Raw genomic sequence first — 21,380 nt, 5'->3', positions numbered from 1 at the left:
GTTTAACCATTTTCAAAGATACTGAATGAGAGGGTTAAGTATGGGTCAGCTGTAGGGTTTACATAGTAGAAGGAGTGCAGTGTGATTTATTCACCATAATTCTCCATAATACATAATCTTCTCTGTAGTACACATGAACGTATGTTGCTTCATTCCACATTAATGTTTTAATGCTAAGGTTTAAGCATGAAATTGAATCTAACATCCATACTGAAAAATATTGCTAAATCTGATGTTCTAGGAGCTATAATCTGTTCTCTTCTAAAAACAGTCTTTAACATAACATACAAGGCAGCACCTGAGTTTCACTCTTGATATCGCTCAGATCAGGAGAGAGACAATTGGATTTTTACTTGCAGATTTAATCTACCATTAAGTAATTTGTCCAGTTGATGGCATATGTTTTACATAACAATTCACTTCAGACTTACTGCAGAAACTTCAACAGCGCATGATAAGGAGAAATAGTGCGATATTGTGTTTGCACATAAATATAATATACTATACTGCTGCTGAAAATTGTGGGTTAATGTTTATTACAGTGACTTCTCACATCGCTGTACAGAAGTATTTATCCTTGCCAATAAAATCTGGAACACGTCAACACTTTCCTAATGGGCATCACGAACCCCCCCCCCCCCCCCATTACCCGGTAGAATGGGTCTCACCCAGTAGGGGGGATCTGTATACACAGTAGTGTTGCCCGGGTCATCCTAGCTCCCCTCCTTTGCTACCCCCCTAGATAGCATCGTGTACACCACCCTATTGACCGAGTAGTGCTTTGTTCTTCCGAGATAAGTTGGACAGTGTTGCCTCCTTTTTACCAGTAGTGCTCACGAGGGGGGATCTGTATCGTCACAACGGAGGAAACGGGTCATCACGAGGGGGGATTTGTGTCATCACAACGGTGGGGGAAATGGGTCATCACGATGGGGGGATTTGTGTCATCACAACGGGGGAAACGGGTCATCACGAGGGGGGAGGGGATTTGTGTCATCACAACGGTGGGGAAATGGGTCATCACGATGGGGGGGATCTGTATCATCACAACAGGGGGGAAACGGGTCATCACGATGGGGGGGGGGATCTGTATCGTCACAACAGGGAGGAAACGGGTCATCACGAGGGGGGGGGGGATTTGTGTCATCACGACGGTGGAGGAAATGGGTCATCACGATGGGGGGGATCTGTATCATCACAACAGGGGGGAAACGGGTCATCACGATGGGGGGAGGGGATTTGTGTCATCACGACGGTGGAGGAAATGGGTCATCACGATGGGGGGGATCTGTATCATCACAACAGGGGGGAAACGGGTCATCACGATGGGGGGAGGGGATTTGTGTCATCACGACGGTGGAGGAAATGGGTCATCACGATGGGGGGGATCTGTATCATCACAACAGGGGGGAAACGGGTCATCACGATAGGGGGAGGGGATTTGTGTCATCACGACGGTGGGGGAAATGGGTCATCACGATGGGGGGATCTGCATCATCACAACGGGGGAAACGGGTCATCACGAGGGGGGAGGGGATTTGTGTCATCACGACGGTGGGGTAAATGGGTCATCACGATGGGGGGATCTGTATCATCACAACAGAGGGGAAACGGGTCATCACGATGGGGGGAGGGGATTTGTGTCATCACAACGGGGGGAAATGGGTCATCACGATGGGGGGATCTGTATCATCACAACGGGGGAAACAGGTTATCACAATGGAAGGGATCTGTGTCATCACGACAGGGGAAACAGGTTAGCACAACGGGAGGGATCTGTGTCATCACAACGGGGGGGAAACGGGTTATCACAACGGGAGGGATCTGTCATCACGACAGGGGGGATCTGTTATCATGATGGGGGGAAACGGGTCATCACGATGGGGAATCTGTGTTCCATGATTCCTCTTTCCCTGGTTTCAAAGGGCATGGTTCCATGATTCCTCTTTCCCCAGTTTCAAAGGGCATGGTTCCATGATTCCTCTTTCCCCAGTTTCAAAGGGCATGGTTCCTCTTTCCCCGGTTTCAAAGGGCACGATTCCTCTTTCCCCAGTTTTAAAGGGCATGGTTCCATGGTTCCTCTTTCCCCAGTTTCAAAGGGCATGGTTCCTCTTTCCCCAGTTTCAAAGGGCATGGTTCCTCTTTCCCCGGTTTCAAAGGGCATGATTCCTCTTTCCCCAGTTTCAAAGGGCATGGTTCTTCTTTCCCCAGTTTCAAAAGGCATGGTTCCATGATTCCTCTTTCCCCAGTTTCAAAGGGCATGATTCCTCTTTCCCCAGTTTCAAAGGGCATGATTCTTCTTTCCCCAGTTTCAAAGGGCATGGTTCCATGATTCCTCTTTCCCCAGTTTCAAAAGGCATGGTTCCATGATTCCTCTTTCCCCAGTTTCAAAGGGCATGATTCCTCTTTCCCCAGTTTCAAAGGGCATGGTTCTATTGTTTGCATCATTGTAATGTTTTGTTCAGAGTGGGTCTGCCCTGTGTTGAGTACAGAGGAGGCTGGCTTGTAGTATAAAGGAGATCCCTGGTGCCTGTGCCGATGTCTGCTGTCTCCCGGCTCTGTTGTGATGCATGTTTCAGATGGTTAGGTTTTCATGTGCTTCTGCATTTTAACCATCATAATTACACCCCCCTCTGTGCATTATAAAGGACTGCATTCATATTATCCTTTCATTACCGCTGTTTGCTAACACAGCATCCAGTCCCTAAATTACTGTAGCGCATTCCAGCTGAGAGGTAGCGAGATCATACGCAGTTCTGGGGGGGGCGTAATTGTGCAATTCCGCTGACACGTTTGTGGAACACGCTGGAAATAGTTGCCAGTTTTGTGCCAGCTTGCGGTAGAGCTAGTTGCCAAGGACTTTCTGCCACCCCTGTGTGTGTGTGTGTGTTTTGGAAACGGCTGCTGCTGTTCACTGGAACCCATAATAAAGGTCTGTGTACCTGCCTGTGCTTTCCTATCTGCTTTCTAAACCGTGTGTTGAGTACAGGGAGACCCTGGCTATAGAGGATTCAGCACTGCGGCTGTACAACAAGACAGTGCGCCAGGGCATGCTGCTTTAGCTGTTCATCAGGAGGCTTGGACCAGGATGTGTCACTTCCCCCAGTTTTTTGTTGTCTTCATGTAAGTTGTATATCCCCATGTGAAAATAAGTGTTATTCAAGAGTAAAAGAGACCATATCAAACAAGTGTGATTATATTACAGCATCATTTTGTTTTTGATCTTGCAGAAATACAACTAAGTCATGCCCTGTCATATCACAGTGGAGAATGTGGCCCTGTGTATTGCAGGGGTTATCAATGAGACTCCCATTTCTGGTTTTACTGCGAGTTTAAGAAATGTACTGTAGTGCACACATGATACCTAACACCTGATACCTAACCTAGTCACAATCTGCACATTTATACTGAGGTAAAGATTTACTAGGACACCCTATTGATGCTCAATGAACAGAAACGCAGCACACATACAGTTTAAAAGGGGGAAATGAATGGATAAAAAAAAACCTGATTTACAAAAATAAAAGAACTGGGAAATGTACCACTGTAAAGAAAGAAATGAGTCTTGAGAATCCATCATCTAGCTGAGTTTGGAGTGTGGGAGAGGAAGAGAAAGATTTCCAGACACATGGACAAAAATGTACTTCCTCAATTAGTATGCAGGCACGAAATGCAACACTTCTCTCAGAGCGAATGTAATACCTGAGTCTTCTGAATACGCAAAACAAGAACATCACTGGAGCCTCTCAGAACTCCTGCTCGAGGAAGGAATCAACGAATCCTGCAGATCGAACCAACCCACCTGGAGCCCTACACTGGTCCTGTTCTCTTTACATGTCATTCGCTGTTCATATGTATTTATTTAACATTTATACAGCAAAAAACAATCCTGTGAGCTTCAGTCTCACACCCAGGACTGCCAGACAATGACAATAGACTCAACTTCTAACAGATATCATAGGTCTACCAGAAAACCAGTTCACAAAGTGTATCTGTCCAAGCAAGCATGAAGCATCTCACTGGCGTGGGGGACAGTCAGAATTCACTAGATAATTTGTGTCTCTGCCATCTGTAACTTTCTCTCTTGCCCAGTTTGTACTCCCATTTTGCAGCAAAATAGGAAATCAAAACCCTCAGTGTTAGTGTAAATATATAATTAACAACACCCCTTAAGGAAATCCTGTGTATAGCAGATACATGAAACAGTGTGAACTGCATCAGTTACACTGGAACATTGAATTATTGGTGTACTGCTGGTGCTCTAAATCACAATTTAAATCTTCAAGCTGGTGTGCAATCTCTAGTGCAGAATGCACATGTGTCCATCATCACCACCCCTGCATTCTTCAATATAAGTCAGTTTGCCTTTAAAGGTTGTTTCTGCATGCCCATATGCAATGTTCTGCTGCTCTCCAGTGGTAGGATTCTGTAGTGCAGTTTGGATCAGGGCTAAGGCAGTTGCCCAGACCCCCCCCCCCCCCCTTTGTTTAGCAGTCCTGGCTGGACTTCTGCTTGATGAACCTGAGTGACAGGTAGTAGAAGCTCATGAACGCCACACAGATGGCAACGAGCATGAGGTAGCAGGTGTAGAGCAGGTCTGTATTTATATCCGTTGCTTCGAGGCAGAACTGCTCGGCCCATTTAAGCATGTCCAGTTCCAACTAGCTGATTGAGTCTAGATTCAGGCCTTTGTGGTCTCAAAAATACATACTGTATTCAATAAATCCTATTGTTATACTTGAAATATACCTGTTGCAAATGTCTATAAATCACAAATCTGGACAGCAGCATTATTATACAGCAGTAGTTACTCTGCCCATCGATCTGGCTGGTGGAGTTTCCTAAGGGCACTGTGTATTATACAGCAGTAGTTACTCTGCCCATCGATCTGGCTGGTGGAGTTTCCTAAGGGCACTGTGTATTATACAGCAGTAGTTACTCTGCCCATCGATCTGGCTGGTGGAGTTTCCTAAGGGCACTGTGTATTATACAGCAGTAGTTACTCTGCCCATCGATCTGGCTGGTGGAGTTTCCTAAGGGCACTGTATATTATACAGCAGTAGTTACTCTGCCCATCGATCTGGCTGGTGGAGTTTCCTAAGGGCACTGTGTATTATACAACTGTAGTTATACGTGAGCCCTTTGAGCTGGACCTGCATCATCCCCACCACGCCCCACCTCATGAAGAAGATCTCGAAGAAGCAGGTCATGCTGAGATCCCTGTCAGGTCCTTATGTAAGGTCACCATGGCAAAGATACAGAAAAATGTATGAAGCATCATCAATCATGGAAAAAAGCAGTATGGAAAAGCATTGGAAAAGCACAAAATATTCTTATTTTAAGTTGCTGGATTTGTTTCCATTTCATACAATGGATTTTAAAATTAAAATTATATGTCTATCCCTGTTGATCTCTCTCTCTCTTTAATATGCTTTACCATGCTGTATATACAAAATGCTTACCTGTGCTTTACCTCTCTGATGCTTTCACTGAGCTTTATCCCACTTTGCTATGCTTTTACTTTGGGAAACTTTCATAAGAGTAACACAGGCTGGTTTTCGACCTCAATTAAAGTGTTTTGAAAGCTCTTTATTTTTTCAGAATAGACTTCTACGTGAACAACGCAATACTTTAAAGTCTAAATAAGTTAAACAGTATATTCCAGCTGATTTCTCAGTTCTCAAAGCTACACACTGTACAGTGCATATAGTGTAGAGAAATGGATTCTGTTCTTCCCTTGGATGTAAACGTACTATTCCAAAAGGGGCCACACATGTGGTCGTGACATTTGTGTGTTTGCTCTGTTTGTAAGTGGACTGAAAGGGATTTGTGTCAAACATGACCATTCTTCGGCTGGCACGTTTACGTAGAGCACCAGTGACCTCCAGTGGTTAAACACATCCATTGCAGATAGATGATATACTTCTTACCCAGAATAAAGGGCTTCAGCTGAAACTTTGCACTCTGCATCCCACTGGACTTTCTACAATTTTCTGTGGTCACTTTATTAGGAACTATACATCAACTATACAAGCAGAAGAGACAGGTGACTGATACAGGGGGGAGGAAGGAGAACTCAATGTGGATCAGCAGCAAGGCCAGGTCCTGGAAATCATTGGAGACATGGATCAGCAGCATGGCCAGGTCCTGGAAATCACTGGAGACGTGGATCAGCAGTATGGCCAGGTCCTGGAAATCATTGGAGACGTGGATCAGCAGCATGGCCAGGTCCGGGAAATCATTGGAGACGTGGATCAGCAGCATGGCCAGGTCCCAGAAATTATTGGAGACGTGGATCAGCAGCATGGCCAGGTCCTGGAAATCATTGGAGACGTGGATCAGCAGCATGGCCAGGTCCCAGAAATTATTGGAGACGTGGATCAGCAGCATGGCCAGGTCCTGGAAATCACTGGAGATGTGGATCAGCAGCATGGCCAGGTCCTGGAAATCATTGGAGACGTCTTTTCATGTCTTTCAATGTCTTTGTGTGAGTGCCAGGCGTAGGATGAAATCATCTTCATCCAGGCCAGGTAACAACCACTCCTTGTATTTATGTGTGTGAGAACATTACAAAAACAAGAAACAAGGACGGGGGAGGTATATTCTTGAAGTACATTGGTAAACGAACTGACCTCTTATTTGTCAGTGTATTCAATCTGATTTCATCAGTGTAGTATTACAGGGTGTATTTATTTACAGTACAGTGACTCCAGAAGGGTTGTGGTGCTGGAGGGGGCAGCTTTGCACTAGACATCTCAGTAAACATGGCTGAACAACTTGGTGTCCATGGCAACAGGAAAATAAAATGACATTAGTTGTAAAACACCTGTTAACTTTAGAAAACATTAAGTTATGTGTGTCTAGTTCTGTTGAGCACTCTCAGTGTGTTTTGTTTTACCATTTTGTAACAGTAATATTGTAGCATTTCGTCAGGCAGAAAACAGGAGAAGACACGCTTTTTTCTCTGTTCCAATAATCTTTTATTTCGGACGCTATCTTGCACCTGTCAGAGACCACCGCTCTGTCCGCTTCATAGCATACAGTTATACAGGAACACAAGAAACCATGGCAACCAGAACAGCAGCAAAACAAAATGGCGGTGCAGCGACTCTTTATAACCTTAGCTCTTCCCCTTTCAAATAGGGTGCCGGAGCTTACACACATCCCATTGGTCCTCAGCCGCACATTGGGACCAATGAACACAGACAAACAACAGCCAAACACAGGAGAGGCTAGGATTACACAGACAGAGGTAAACACACCAGTGGAGGGAAATACAGAGTGGGAAGGGAACAATTACAACAGGAAACAGTACACAAGCACAGTAGACCGGGTCACTACAATATGATTTTTTCTCCTTTTCAGTTAAAGAATGGAGAAAACACAATGCAAATATGCCTCACAGTACTGAACTGAAAAGCTGTGACAGTAGAGCGTTATGAAAACTCAATGAGGCAGAGGCAAGAGACATTATCGCAGACATTACTTTTACCAGCCATCATTGGTGGCCGCTTTTTCGTCACAAACATGTATTTGTTTAGACTAATTCTGAAAATGAACCTGTACTCTGGGTCAGGTGAAGAAGAACTGAAGAAGACAAGTCATCAGGAATCCTTCAAATCGATATCTAAAAAAGACCAAAGCAAACCGTTGCACAGCCTCAGCGGAGTTCCCTACTCGGTCAGGTAAAATAAATATTTTCTTTTTCTTTTTATATTTTAATTTTGCAATCTGTTTTTTTAAGGGTTTGCAAAAAAAAAAAAAAAGGTAGTGTTTTTTTGTTTGATTGAACCATTTTGACACCAGTAATATTAAAAGGCACATGCTCAAATGTTGTCTTTTATCACTTTCAACAATGTTTAAAGTACCGTCACACACAATACAGAATGGATCAATCATACTTAATCGGGTCTAAATTAGGAAAAGTGTAATGCTGAATTGCTGGTCCCCGCCTTTGAAAAGGCTGGTAGCCTCTGCGTTTATAATAGTGACCCTGTTATATCCCATTTATATTGCCTTACAAGTTCTTGCAGAGGCCCTGTAAACTAATACAGGTAGCTTATTGTCCTCTAAGCCATGTCCAGCCACCTCTTGAAGGATCCCAATGAATTGATAGCAACAGCACCAGTAATCTGGGTATGGAGGTGCTTTAGATGTAAAATTCTACACTAATGATCCAACTGACAGAGGAGCTACTGAGCTGCGATCATCATTATTCTTTTTCTGCTGCTTCTTCCTTCTCCTCCTCCTCTTCCAGCGAGCGAGTGGGTCCCTGGTGGGATATACCCTCCTATTGGAAGAAACGGAACCTGCAGATCCTCAAAGACGTCGTCTTCTGTGTGGAAAGCAGACAGATCATAGGCACCTATCATAGTGTAAATACCAAAAAGTCAGTTAGAGGTTTCCACAACCAATGAATGCACTTTACCCGAGTCATGCTGCATGGGATTTTTGTAGCCACAGATCCCATTCCCAATCCCCTGCTGATCTGACTGTTCTCTAATGATGATGCAGGCTCTGGGAAGACCACTCTTCTGGATGCGATAGCGGGGCGGATGGAGCACGGGGACACTGCTAGGAGATGTGTACATGAACGGGGGCAAGCTGAAGAGAGAGAAGTTCCAGGACTAGGTCTCATATGTCCTTCAGGTTGGTTTCTGAACACAAGAAGCGTTATAGCATCTGCTATTCCCATGCAGTAAGATGGGCTACAGTAAGGCGTTCGTCTTTGAATCATGTTGTTGGTGGTTCGCATCCAGCCCTTGCCATTTCATTCAATTCAATGGACTGAGGTGCAAATTCATTACACCTAGTCGTGTTTTTGAGACCTTTGAGAACTAAAGTTCTGAGATCAATCCGCTACTGGGAACGGTGGCGTTTGGTCTCTATCAAGAAAAAGTGCACTCTTAAGAAGGACAGCTCAAACTTTAAGACAGAAACGAGATGAGTCTGAATTTGAGATACCATTTTATAATCCATTGTGGGTTATTCATGTGTATCGAACGGCAAATTAAATAAAACTAAGTCTATCACATTTTTTTTTTCAAACAGATAAAATCCACATTAATTGCGACAGCAATAGACTAATCCAATTATTTATTTTGAATTAGGTGGTTGTGCCAAATCTTGTTAACATCTCCAAGAGGAAGACAGGCATTAGGCTGAGTCTGCTTTAGATTACATGTCACTGTACTCTTTGAACAATGATGAATACAAGGGTGAAATGTCCTCAGGCAACACAATGGGAGCAATGAGCAAAAAATACAGCAGTTGTTTTTGTTCCTTTCCTGAATTTTACCATACCATGCTGTGGATGGTCACTGCACTAGGGAAATGACATCATCACGGGACAGTGACATCAGTGCTTGGTATGTAATCAATACATTTGGAAGGGTATATGTCCGGAAATGGTCTTGTATTGTGCTGTACATTACTGTGCTGCTTGTCTGAAATGGTGTTGTATTGTTCTGTCCTGTGCTGTGCTGAGCTGGGCTGTACACTGCTGTGTTGCATGTCTGGAAAATCAGACTCCGACTTTCTCAGGTGAGACACAGTCGGGGCAGCGCATTGCTGGGCACTGCCCATTCTTACAGTACGTGGCCACAGGAAATTCCGACGCACTTCCTTTGGCTGAGTTACCTCACCTTTCAGAAACACAGCTGTGAGCTGCTGATCATCCAGCTTTACGGCTTGAATTTCACCTGTGCCAAGTACTTTACTGTCATTATGTTTGGCAGCTACATAAACACAAGTTCTTATATTATTTGAGGAGAAAATTATTCTTAATAATTTGAGTATTTTTTTAAATTATTTGTGAAACATTACATAAAAAAAAAATCTATGTAGTTGATCAAAAAAACAAACAAAATGAAATGCCTAGTCTAGCATTACCTTTTGTGCTCTGTCCTCTGTGATAGGGAGAAATAAGGCCCTCAATCACACAAAACTAGTAACAATTAATAATTTGTGTTGAGTTTCTAGCGATGTAAGTGTGGCAAAGCGGTTAACAGTGTGCAGGTGCAAGCGATCAATAATCAGACAGACAACAATAATCCAGGTGCAATGAAGGTTTATTTTGAAATCCAATGGCCTGATGGTAAGCAGCAGTAAACAATAAACAATGATAAGCAATACAGCCGTGTGTACTGCTTTATTTATAATCCACGGGTTTGCCCCAAAATCAAAACAGACCCATTTTAATTCACCCACACGTAACACATACACAAACACAAACACCAGTTCAAGTGCTCGTAGTGAATACAGCTCTTCCTAAAACAAACTGCAGTGATGTTGATCCGGGCTTAGTGCTGGACTTTGACGACATTTGATAAAAAACAACAAACAGTATTTTAAATAATGACAAACAAAACACTCACGGTTCACAATACAGGTTCTCCTTGTGGTCATGCAATTTAACCAATCACATTGCTCCCCTTTAGCTTCAATCCAGCATCAGAGCATTGTTGCTCAGGTTATCAAGTGTAAATCAATTGTAAATAAAGTACACCCTTACTGTAACACCCTTTATTATAACGAACCTGGCCCCTGGACCCCAATATAAACACACACTCAACATCCCGGTCTGTACACATGGGATGCCGCCTCTGCAGTGAAGTCAACTATATTGTCTTAATAAAAAGCGAGTGCTGTGCAACTGCCTTCAAAACAAAAATCATTTTATGTTGCAACAAAGCTGGAAACTCTACTGATTGTTTGAAAAAAGATGTAACGCAGGCATAGCTCTGTGATGAACACAGGTTGTCAAGAAGCACTCTGTTTTTTGGTTTGTTCAGGAACCATGCGGCAAAGCAAAATTGATTAAAGAAAAAGAAATCCATGGTGCACTTTCAAAGGATTCATGTCAAATTGATTTTGAATAGAAGTTCAGCCTCAATTCAGGATTTTTGCTTTTTGTACTGCGTTTTAATTATTCAATGAATTTGATCAAGCAAATGCAGAATACTGCATACATGAGAGGAACAGGTACGTGCAATACTACTTGTATTCAAAATACCATCTCATTAACTTACTCTAACAGTTTATCCTTCATTTCATAATGAACCCCTCGATATAACAAACAAAAGGCTTGGAATCCAACAGGTTTGTTATAGTGAGGGTGTACTGTAAATGTAAAAAATATATATTAAACAATTATTAAATAAAAATATGTTATTATTGTGAACTATATGAATCTGTTTCTTAAGGGGGTTTATCATGTGGGTTAGTAACATTCTTGGACCATTAGAAACACCTTGCTTCTGCACAAGATTGCCTTCTGATCTGTCCTTTATTCTGCACCCTCTGAACCATCTGACCTGTCCTGTATTCTGCACCCTCTGCACCATCTGATCTGTCCTGTATTCTGCACCCTCTGATCTGTCCTGTATTCTGCATCCTCTGATCTGTCCTGTATTCTGCACCCTCTGATCTGTCCTGTATTCTGCACCCTCTGATCTGTCCTGTATTCTGCACCCTCTACATTCTTTCTGAGCAAGCCCATTGCTCAGTGGAAATGGAACAGTGCTTTTCACTGTTTTTCTATGTACGTGATCTTACCTACAAATATGAGAAATGTTATGAATGAGTGGAGGCCATTTACCCCCATCAATGCTAGTCTGGTTCCTCAGTAGCAGCAGATTGACCCACAACTTTACCTTACTGTTTTTTTGTTGTTTTCTTTTTTTTTTTTTTTTTAAGATTAAGCAGCAATAGCGTGGCTTGGTAACCTATTCCATACACTCACTACTCAGACCCTCTGTCTGAGGTTTGTCTCCTTCTAATTTCAAATGGAGGCCTGTGCTTACTTCACTTATAGCAACAGACATAAGCAACCTGCTTGCAATTGATTCGGTTATTTGTGGAATAACCACTATACTAGATGAATGCTCAAGAAGTATTCTCTGCCCCGATCACTAAAATGTGTTTTCCAAAAATGTACTGTTGTTATGCACTCCGTAACATAAATCCACAAAAAAAGTATTATATAAAATGCATTTGTGTATAGTTTATTCAATTACTATTATAACAAAATATTAATGGTATATACACAGGGTGTGCTTTCAAACTCTTCCTGCATCACAGTGTTGGGAGACACTACTTGATGAACACAGTCATTGTGTTTGTAGCTCTCTGTGAAACACAAACGCTGCACAGCAGTGTGATTGTTTTTTGGAGATGCATCACCCATTGACACAGGGATCACAGAATCTTTGCTCTTAACTAGAGAATCGAGGCGCTCTGTGATGAGCATGGAAGTGCAAATCCTAACTGTGCCGAGAATCCAGGTCCATCCCTTTCCAGGACTTTGATGCGTTCCTCTTGTATTGTTCCAGTTCCTTAGAAAGGCGGCAGAAAAAACAAACCAATGTGTTTTCAGCTCAATGCAATACAAGGTGCTATGCAAGCCAACACAAGACACCAGGTTACTCCAGAACAGTATATACAGTAAGGAAGCACATAAACGAAGAAGGATTGCTGGGCGATAGCGGCCAAGAGGCAAGAGGCTAAGACTGAAGGTTACATCTGGTCAATCTTTACAGGTGGAGGACGCAGTGGTGTGGAGGGCGCAGTGGTACGGAGTACTAAGTGGTGTGGAGGACGCAGTGGTGCGAATTAATTGATTAGACCATTGCAGGTAAACAGTCCAATGTTACCTGAAAGTGGAGCTACTAAGAGATTTCCTGGACAGGACACTATCTAATTTCTATTGTGTTTTTACCTAAGCGTTATCTGAAGGTGAAGTTAGTAAGAGATTTGCTGAACCAAACATTCTTGAACGACCACGTCAACACATTAGCAAGAAATGGACTTGATGAATGACTACTCTAATGTCGATTGTTTACCATTTGTGCCATTATATCAAAGACCTGTGTGCATCGCCCAGAGGAAGCCCTTCGCCTATTATGTAGAGATGACGTCCAGCATCAGGCAGAGAAACACCTGTTTATTTCCTCACACTATCAACTGCAAACACTCAAAGTTACTCTGCAAATGAAAAACCCTGAAAAGTTTAAATCCATCGCATTTGTATCGAGTCTCAACCCAAACCCAGTATTAAGCTTGTTCCCTTTGATAACAGTTGAAACTAAAGACTTCTTCTAAAGTGGAATCGCGTGCATGCAGAACTCAGCAAAACGGAACATACACTTTCAAATACAAAAGAAAATCAGCTTTATGCTCCTCTTACCAAGTTTTTAAAAAATAACAAGTGATTTTGTTCAGCATTTTTCACTGTATCTATGTCATTTTTATCTGACACAGGTTAGGAGGTTCAACGGTGTTAGGTAAATGGTGATTTGTTAAGGAACGCAAATGCACAGACAAACTTGTTGCTTATTAACCAAAACCAACACAAGAGAATAAACGATCAGCTGCTAATAACCCAATTTTTGGAACTGGAGCAATAAATACAGTAAAGAGGACAGTGACAGAGCAGTCTGTATCTGTATCTGCTCTGTCACTGTCCTCTTACTTTGAGTAAGAGGACAGTGACAGAGCAGATACAGATTACAGGGTTTGAGTAAGATGACAGTGACAGAGCAGATACAGATTACAGGGTTTGAGTGACAGTGACAGAGCAGATACAGATTACAGGGTTTGAGTAAGAGGACAGTGACAGAGCAGATACAGATTACAGGGTTTGAGTAAGATGACAGTGACAGAGCAGATACAGATTACAGGGTTTGAGTAAGATGACAGTGACAGAGCAGATACAGATTACAGGGTTTGAGTAAGAGGACAGTGACAGAGCAGATACAGATTACAGGGTTTGAGTAAGAGGACAGTGACAGAGCAGATAGAGATTACAGGGTTTGAGTACCTGGTCCTTCTGTGCTCTCATTGCATCGATCTCAGGTTCAGAATACTGTGGATCTTTGGCTGGGTCTTTGATGTCTTTCAGAGCGCTGGTACTCTAAAATAGATGATAATCAATGAGAAACAGAAAAATACAGGAACAGGATTATCTTAAAACATCTCATTTGAATATACAGGCCGATAACATACCAAATAAGCATTAAAATCAGTTGCCGTTGTTACTGGGATTAGATGGGGTAATGGTATATATCTTTTTGAGTAACCTACACCATTCCAAAATATTGCCACAGTAATTTAACAGTTTTGCGTTTGCAAGCAATTATCAACTTTAAGAACTGTATCTTGTCAGGCTTGATGAATCTTTGATATCTGGTCTAAGGTTAAAGATTGTGTTTTTGGTTTTTTTGAGAGTTTGATCTGTAAACATGTTACACTAGAAACTGACATGAAAACACTAACAAAAAGAAACACCACAAAGTACTGCACTTCACTCAGAAAAACACGGCCACCAATTGTGAAGTACCCACCGAACAGACCTCGAATAAGCAAAACAGCAAAACCCTACACATCGAAATTAAAACGGCAGTGAACTCCACGCATCAGCACCTTTGTCACTACAACATCAGGGGGTCTCAAATGACCCAACGTTTGAATATTCCTTCTTTGCAGGGATCTATTAGGGTGCAGAGTCCTGGAGAGCGACTGTATGAAACACACACAGCTGCCACATGGTCCGAGAGAAGCACATGCAGTACCTGGGGTGGGAACAGCTTCTCGTACACCTTCTTCCACAGGTCCGGGGGGGTCTTAGCCTGCAGCTTCCCAATATCAGCATCAGAGGCAGGGGGAGAACCTGGAAATAAAACACCAGCGGTCAGGGAAACCACAGGAGCATCAGAGAGAGTTATAGTGATGGGCTGTCAAATTAGTTTTCAGATAAAACATTTAATTACAGATTGTTCCATTTGCCACAGCTGCACGCCAGCTACTGTAGTGGGCATTTAATAAATAAAAAAACAACCCCACACTTCAGAAATTCTGCATTTAATAATGGTTGAATGGGGGGGGGGTTGCTTTAGTAGTTAGAGAGGCAAATAAACAATATTACATAATTATAAAAAGCACACATTAAACACACATATGATTAAATATTAGAATATATTACGTAGATGGTATACAGAGTATCCAATTAAGGGGAGTTTCAGAAAATGTGACTGGGCATTAACAAGCAGACCCCCTTATAACCTCTTATAAAGGACCACTCTCTTAGACATAGGCACGGTTATTAAGACAACATGAATAGCACTGACTTTAATGTAAATGTAGTAAAAACCACAAAATACAATTCAATAAAACTAATCTTGTAACGAGAATGTGCACATTAAGAGGCTTTCATTGTATAGAATGTCCGCCAGAAATAAACAGCACAGCCTTAGACCTAACCCCAACCCATCACAGAGCATGATCTACAGACCAGTCCTGTGCACTGAGCCTGTGAAAGGTGTGCAACAAGTGCAGTGCTTGAACTGTCAGTGTGTTAATCTAGCTCCACCCAGTGCATAAGAAGCAGAACTGCAGCAGGTTTTATTGCATTAAAGTCCTCACTGAAACTCTGCCTCGCTCTGTTAGTATTGAAATTCTTCAGGATGCTACACTCAAGACAAGCAGCAAGAAAACAAAGCACACTTAACATTAACATTTGTATTGCTTATTTCTTATTTTTAGTTCATTAGTGTGCTTACCAATCTGACCCAGTGAATCCATCCCAGCAGGGATTAACAATGGCTTGTTCTGGTCTAAGGATACAGATTTACTGTTATGGAGAAAAATGACATTATATTATTTAGTAAAATGACAGATTATGCTGATGTTCCAGTAACATATACAGTGCCCCCACAGAGTAAGTGTGCCACATTTCTATATATGTGTGTGTGTGCTGTATCTATTTGTGAGTGTGTGTGCTGTATCTGTGTGTGTTTGTATCTGTGCGTCTGCGTGTGTGATGTAGCGTGTGTGTGATTCACATCCCCACAATCAGCTAAGAGTTTTTACAGAAGGATTTTAGGGCATTAAAAAACAAGCTGTAATAAAGAAAAACATTTTCAATGAGATAAATCAACAGGTGCACATATGCTCACCCTCTTTCTGTTCCGAACGCGAGGTGATTAATCAGACTCCGTGTTTTAGACATTAGACTTTCAGTCTTGATGCTGGTGAACTGGTATTGAGAAGACAATACAATACACAACAGGACAATCAAGTAGGTATAGCAGGTCCTCTGCTATTCCTAATCTACATTAATGATTTAGATTCTGGTATAGTAAGCAAACTTGTTAAATTTGCAGACGACACAAAAGTAGGAGGAGTGGCAAACACTGTTGCAGCAGCAAAGGTCATTCAAAATGATCTAGACAAGATTCAGAACTGGGCAGACACATGGCAAATGACATTTAATAGAGAAAAGTGCAAGGTACTGCACGCAGGAAATAAAAATGTACATTATAAATATCATATGGGAGATATTGAAATTGGAGAAGGAATCTATGAAAAAGACCTAGGAGTTTTTGTTGACTCAGAAATGTCTTCATCTAGACAACGTGGGGAAGCTATAAAAAAGGCTAACAAGATGCTCGGATACATTGTGAAAAGTGTTGAATTTAAATCAAGGGAAGTAATGTTAAAACTGTACAATGCACTAGTAAGACCTCATCTTGAATATTGTGTTCAGTTCTGGTCACCTCGCTATAAAAAAGATATTGCTGCTCTAGAAAGAGTGCAAAGAAGAGCGACCAGAATTATTCCGGGCTTAAAAGGCATGTCATATGCAGACAGGCTAAAAGAATTGAATCTGTTCAGTCTTGAACAAAGAAGACTACGTGGCGACCTAATTCAAGCATTCAAAATTCTAAAAGGTATTGACAGTGTCGACCCAAGGGACTTTTTCAGCCTGAAAAAAGAAACAAGGACCAGGGGTCACAAATGGAGTTTAGAAAAAGGGGCATTCAGAACAGAAAATAGGAGACACTTTTTTACACAGAGAATTGTGAGGGTCTGGAATCAACTCCCCAGTAATGTTGTTGAAGCTGACACCCTGGGATCCTTCAAGAAGCTGCTTGATGAGATTTTGGGATCAATAAGCTACTAACAACCAAACGAGCAAGATGGGCCGAATGGCCTCCTCTCGTTTGTAAACTTTCTTATGTTCTTATGTTCTTAAGTCAGTCTTGGCTACTGCACAGACATACAATACGATACCATTATATATTGACAGGGCTGGAAAACACCACACTGGCTCCTACAACTTTTAAAAAGCATTCAGCAATACATCCCCTCCTGCATGGTAATTTGGAGCAAATATTTGCAGTCATGTTAATATGCATTTGGGGCTGGAGTGGAACCACTAAATCTAGAGGTGGAAGACTTTACATATCTCATTGCTCTAAAACAAAAGAAGATCTTTCCTTACAACTAATGAGGCTCCATGATAATGCGCGATGAATCGCAGTGTCTTGCAAATGACCTTCCTCTTCTCCGAGTCAAAATCCTAAACCAAGGAAGGATTACAAAGCACACTTCAGATAAAATCAAGAAGTACATTTTAAGGGACTGGTAGCGATTTAATTACATCGAAAACCTTACCTGAAAAATATCAAACTTGCTTCCTATTATAAGCAGAGGAACAGGGAACGGATCAATGAACTCACGGTCCTGTTGAGATATAGAATGTGTGTGTTAGTATTAGTGTTAGTCTCAGTGAGGATTATTAATTTGACATTATCAAACTACATTTAAATCACTTTGAGTTTATAACCTCCTTGACTGCAACATGCATTATACAGTATTCGTATTGAGTGTTCTCAAACAGATTCAATATGGAATCATAGATATAGTTTAGACCTGGTGCATTTGGGTATGTACGGTATTGAGAAGGGTGGGCAGTCGGTACTCACCGGATAGTCCTTTGGCAGAGTCCTTGCGCCTCGCTGTCTCATCTCTTTGTTGGCTTTGGTGTCGCTCTTCATCAGCTCAGTGAAGACCTTGTTCACCTGCGCTCCAGTCACCTGCAGGAGCTTCTCTATGGTGAGCCAGAGATCACTGGGTTTCGAGAGGTCCACAACAACAACGACAGACAGAGACCTTCAGAAAGGAAATACAAGCTGTGTCAACATCAGTGGCACGTACAATATAAACCCAACCAGAAATGTTTCACATAAAACAGAAAACTGCAGATGGACAGAAAGGGTCATCCACTGAGAGCTAACTTAAGAGCAGGAATGAAGAATTGTCTACAAAGCACAACAATAACAATACCAACATGTCTCACCTTACATTGTCGGTCGTGATGGGAATCTGTATGAGATCTGAGAGTGAGGAACCTCCACCTAATTCCCAAAAATGAGCAATGTCTTTTGGCTGCAATAGAAACAAATGTTTACCAACAACAATCAATGAGGATTTTCGTGTGCTCCTTACAACATAAACAGCACGTGCACCCACAGGTACAGCACTCTACCATTGTGAGCTGATGTAAACTGGCACTTTTTGTTTTAAAGAAACACGCCAGGTCAAAAGGGCCAAACAGGAAAACACACTGAAATTCCATATGGAATTGTGGGCTGGGATTGTCGCTTAACTGGTTGTAATGAAAGTCGAGTAAAATAAATGGCAAGCATAACACACAAGTTTAGTTCAGCATAAGGTAATACAGCTCACATTGGTAGTAAACATACAATAGGAAATGCAATGGGAAATATGTAAGCCAGCTGGGTTTGCATGTTACACACCGTGTTGTGTCCTCTTGCTCTCCTTCCGAAAGTGTACTCCAGTGCTAAAGTGGGTTTCGGTGCCTCGTCTCTGTGTAATAAACAAACAGTGGACAACAGGGCTGTGCAGTCTATAATTGTATTCAGTGCTTATCAATAATCAATGAGTTTAACAGGGCTGTGCAGTCTATAATTGTATTCAGTGCTTATCAATAATCAATGGGTTTACAACAAGTTGGCACATACCTGTCGAGACACCTCAGAATGATCGATGTCTTGCCCTAAAAATGTTCAAAATAGAAGATGTAACTCAGCTCAGTGCACGGGAAAAATGTTCTATGATGATATTGTGTATCACTAAAATAAGCTGCCATTCCTTGTAACAACCATAAGGGGTCATGCTTGTGCTAAAGCTACAGAAGGGCAGACAAACAAATGGAGAGATTCACACATGAATGAAAGCACTAGCTTACAAAAACTGCTGCAAGATGCCTGTGTACATCTTCAGAAATCAGAGAAAGTGGTTTATTTATCTACTTTGCAAACAACAGCCTTCTATATTACACCATTAAAATACATTACTGTGCTACTTGGAGTGGTTTGTAAGTAGTCAATACAACAGCTGTATTGGTAATTAAAACCAATCTCCCATCACAGCCCTTTATTTTTATCAGTGTGACAACCGAAAGAGATAAACATAGAAAACAGTTCTGCTTTAACAATGCTTTACTATGATTGTCCATAACTTCAAAATCCTCAGTCAGAATCTAAGCTAAAACTATGGGAAACAGAAGCAAGTAGACAAATGTTTCAGCTAGTATGCTGAAGGCAGCACTGGCCAAAATGTTTATCTACTCGACTTAGTTTCTAATAGTTTCCATGCTGTGCTACTTTATTTTTTTATTTTTTTTTACAGTGGTACACATGGGTAAAAGCTCAATAACAATGCTGAAGTGGTGTGATGACGATGAAGAGGGCAGTGTTTACCCCGCTCTTGTTGCCCATGAAGAACACGGCTCTCTCCCCGACCTCCACCTCCATTCCCTCCTCCCCGCTGCCTCCAATCTCTCGGCTCTGCACCTCGGCCACGGCAATCTCCCACAGGCTGTCACTGCAGCAGAACAGCAGAACAGATCTATTACAACACGGACCAAAAGAGCCTTGCTAGTGAGTAGAACCACATGGCTCCTGGCTCACTGTTCCATTAGCAACACAATGCATCTCCAGGCTAGAGCCATCCTTATCTACTTATAAAGACTCCCATTGCATAGCGGTTTCATCCATTCCTGATTTTGCTATGAGTTTAATAAAATACACACCTGAGCTTGCTATCTTATACACTGTGGCTAATCAAGCTCATAGTAAAACCTGGAAAGGGTGGAGCTGCTCTGCAACAGGAGTCTTAATTCAATCCCTGCAATTACAACTGGAGTTGCGCTTCCTTTCTGGTGGTTTACTGGGAGCGTTGCCCTTCCTGGAGGACCTGGCAGACTGTCTTGATTGGTCAATGCTGACTCGGGGACTAGCCAGAGGCACAGGAACCCACTTATGATCCTGTTTTTTTTTTCCGTGACTGTTGCTGTGTCAACTCTGACACATGAACACGACATTTTAATACATTCTTTCTCTATTTTTTTAAATTGTTTTTTTGTCTAACCAGTATGTGTATTAGATATACATAATAGAAAAAAACAGGAAGAAAGTACTTTGATTTATTACAAAATAAATCATTCTAGTTTTGAGGAATATTATTATCTGTGCAATTTGGACCCTGCCATTCAGCTAAAGAAACATTTATAATCGAATGAAATTTGAATTAGCTTGAAATAAATGTAGTTATTATTTGAATGTGATATTGCACTTTTTCTTTTCTGCTAGTTACATATAATCAATCCATGCATAATAGTAATGAAAATATAGTGTGCAGCCACGACCCTGCTTCACCTTCTGAATTACTACTAGCAGTACACACTGCAAAACGACCGTTTATAATAATCCCCCGTCCCGCTGACAGTTTGGTCAGTTCAGATTGATTTGGACATCGACTGAAAAATAAATAACGCCTGTATTTATCAGATAAGCTTCTCGAATGAGTCAGGCTTCCTAACATGTTCTGGTTTTCAGACTGAATCACACGTAACTAAGTTACCCGTAGAAAACACCTACCTTGCTTTCGGCATTGTTTTCAATAAACAGTTACTAACAGTTGAAAATTTCCACTTATCCTGTTCGCGTTTTTTTTACGTTTCCAGATTGTATTTACAGGAAAGAATTTAGAGTGTAAACGTTGCGATGGGAAACAACGCAGGTTCTGTGACGTTCCACACAAATATTTACTTATGCACGCGTCATTCTGGGGATTCTGGGAGGTGACGTTTTTTCACCCGAAGCCCATTCGATAGCAGTAGCAGTGACTCAGATAGCTATAGTAAAGAATTATGAGCTGTACATGAACTAAATGCAGTAGTGAGTAATTAGCAAAATATAACGACTCTGTAGAAATGTGAATGGGACAGTGTTCCTTTATTCTTTCTCCGTGTTTGTTGTCATTATATGTGGGTTATAGAGACTAGAATGAATGTTTAACCACATATTTATAACTCTGAATGTCTTTATAGGAACGGTTATGTCCAACTTTCTTTCCCGTTGTTTTTAGATTGTCCACATGAGCTGAGATGTTTTCTGTTTTTTGCACATAGTCAGCTTTCTAGAAACAATGATGCAGAGACACACACAGTGTACGTATGTTTATAAAGTGCATTTATTATATTTTTAAATAACTGTGAGAATTAGCATGAAGCA

General features: G+C 41.7%; 1 protein-coding gene across 1 annotated transcript; it reads right to left on the bottom strand.

Annotated features, from left to right (window-relative positions):
* Positions 1-11,116: 11,116 nt before the first annotated feature.
* Positions 11,117-20,888, bottom strand: LOC121316673 (cytoplasmic dynein 2 light intermediate chain 1-like). The gene is made up of 13 exons (XM_041251720.1): positions 20,745-20,888; positions 19,566-19,689; positions 18,825-18,859; positions 18,600-18,669; positions 18,140-18,228; positions 17,766-17,952; positions 17,455-17,523; positions 17,282-17,359; positions 15,954-16,033; positions 15,558-15,628; positions 14,571-14,668; positions 13,820-13,912; positions 11,117-12,335 (listed from the first exon to the last, which is right to left on the bottom strand). Exons 1-13 carry the CDS (start codon positions 20,756-20,758, stop codon positions 12,264-12,266), a joined length of 1,080 nt encoding a protein of 359 aa, XP_041107654.1. The 5' UTR covers positions 20,759-20,888; the 3' UTR covers positions 11,117-12,263.
* Between the last annotated feature and the right edge of the window lie 492 nt (positions 20,889-21,380).

This window comes from Polyodon spathula, chromosome 6 (genome assembly GCF_017654505.1).
Source record: "Polyodon spathula isolate WHYD16114869_AA chromosome 6, ASM1765450v1, whole genome shotgun sequence".
In the NCBI taxonomy this organism is placed as follows: Eukaryota; Metazoa; Chordata; class Actinopteri; order Acipenseriformes; family Polyodontidae; genus Polyodon; species Polyodon spathula.
Note: the sequence above shows the minus strand (reverse complement) of the source record. Positions and strands in the feature narration are given on the sequence as shown.

What these genes read in the sequence shown, in the direction of transcription:
- LOC121316673 (XM_041251720.1), bottom strand. An exon ending in TCATGGGCAACAAGAGCGGG is followed by an intron (nt 18,860 to 19,565) that starts GTAAACACTGCC and finishes GAACATTTTTAG; the next exon opens with GGCAAGACATCGATCATTCT. An exon ending in GCGTTCGGAACAGAAAGAGG is followed by an intron (nt 15,629 to 15,953) that starts GTGAGCATATGT and finishes TCTCCATAACAG; the next exon opens with TAAATCTGTATCCTTAGACC.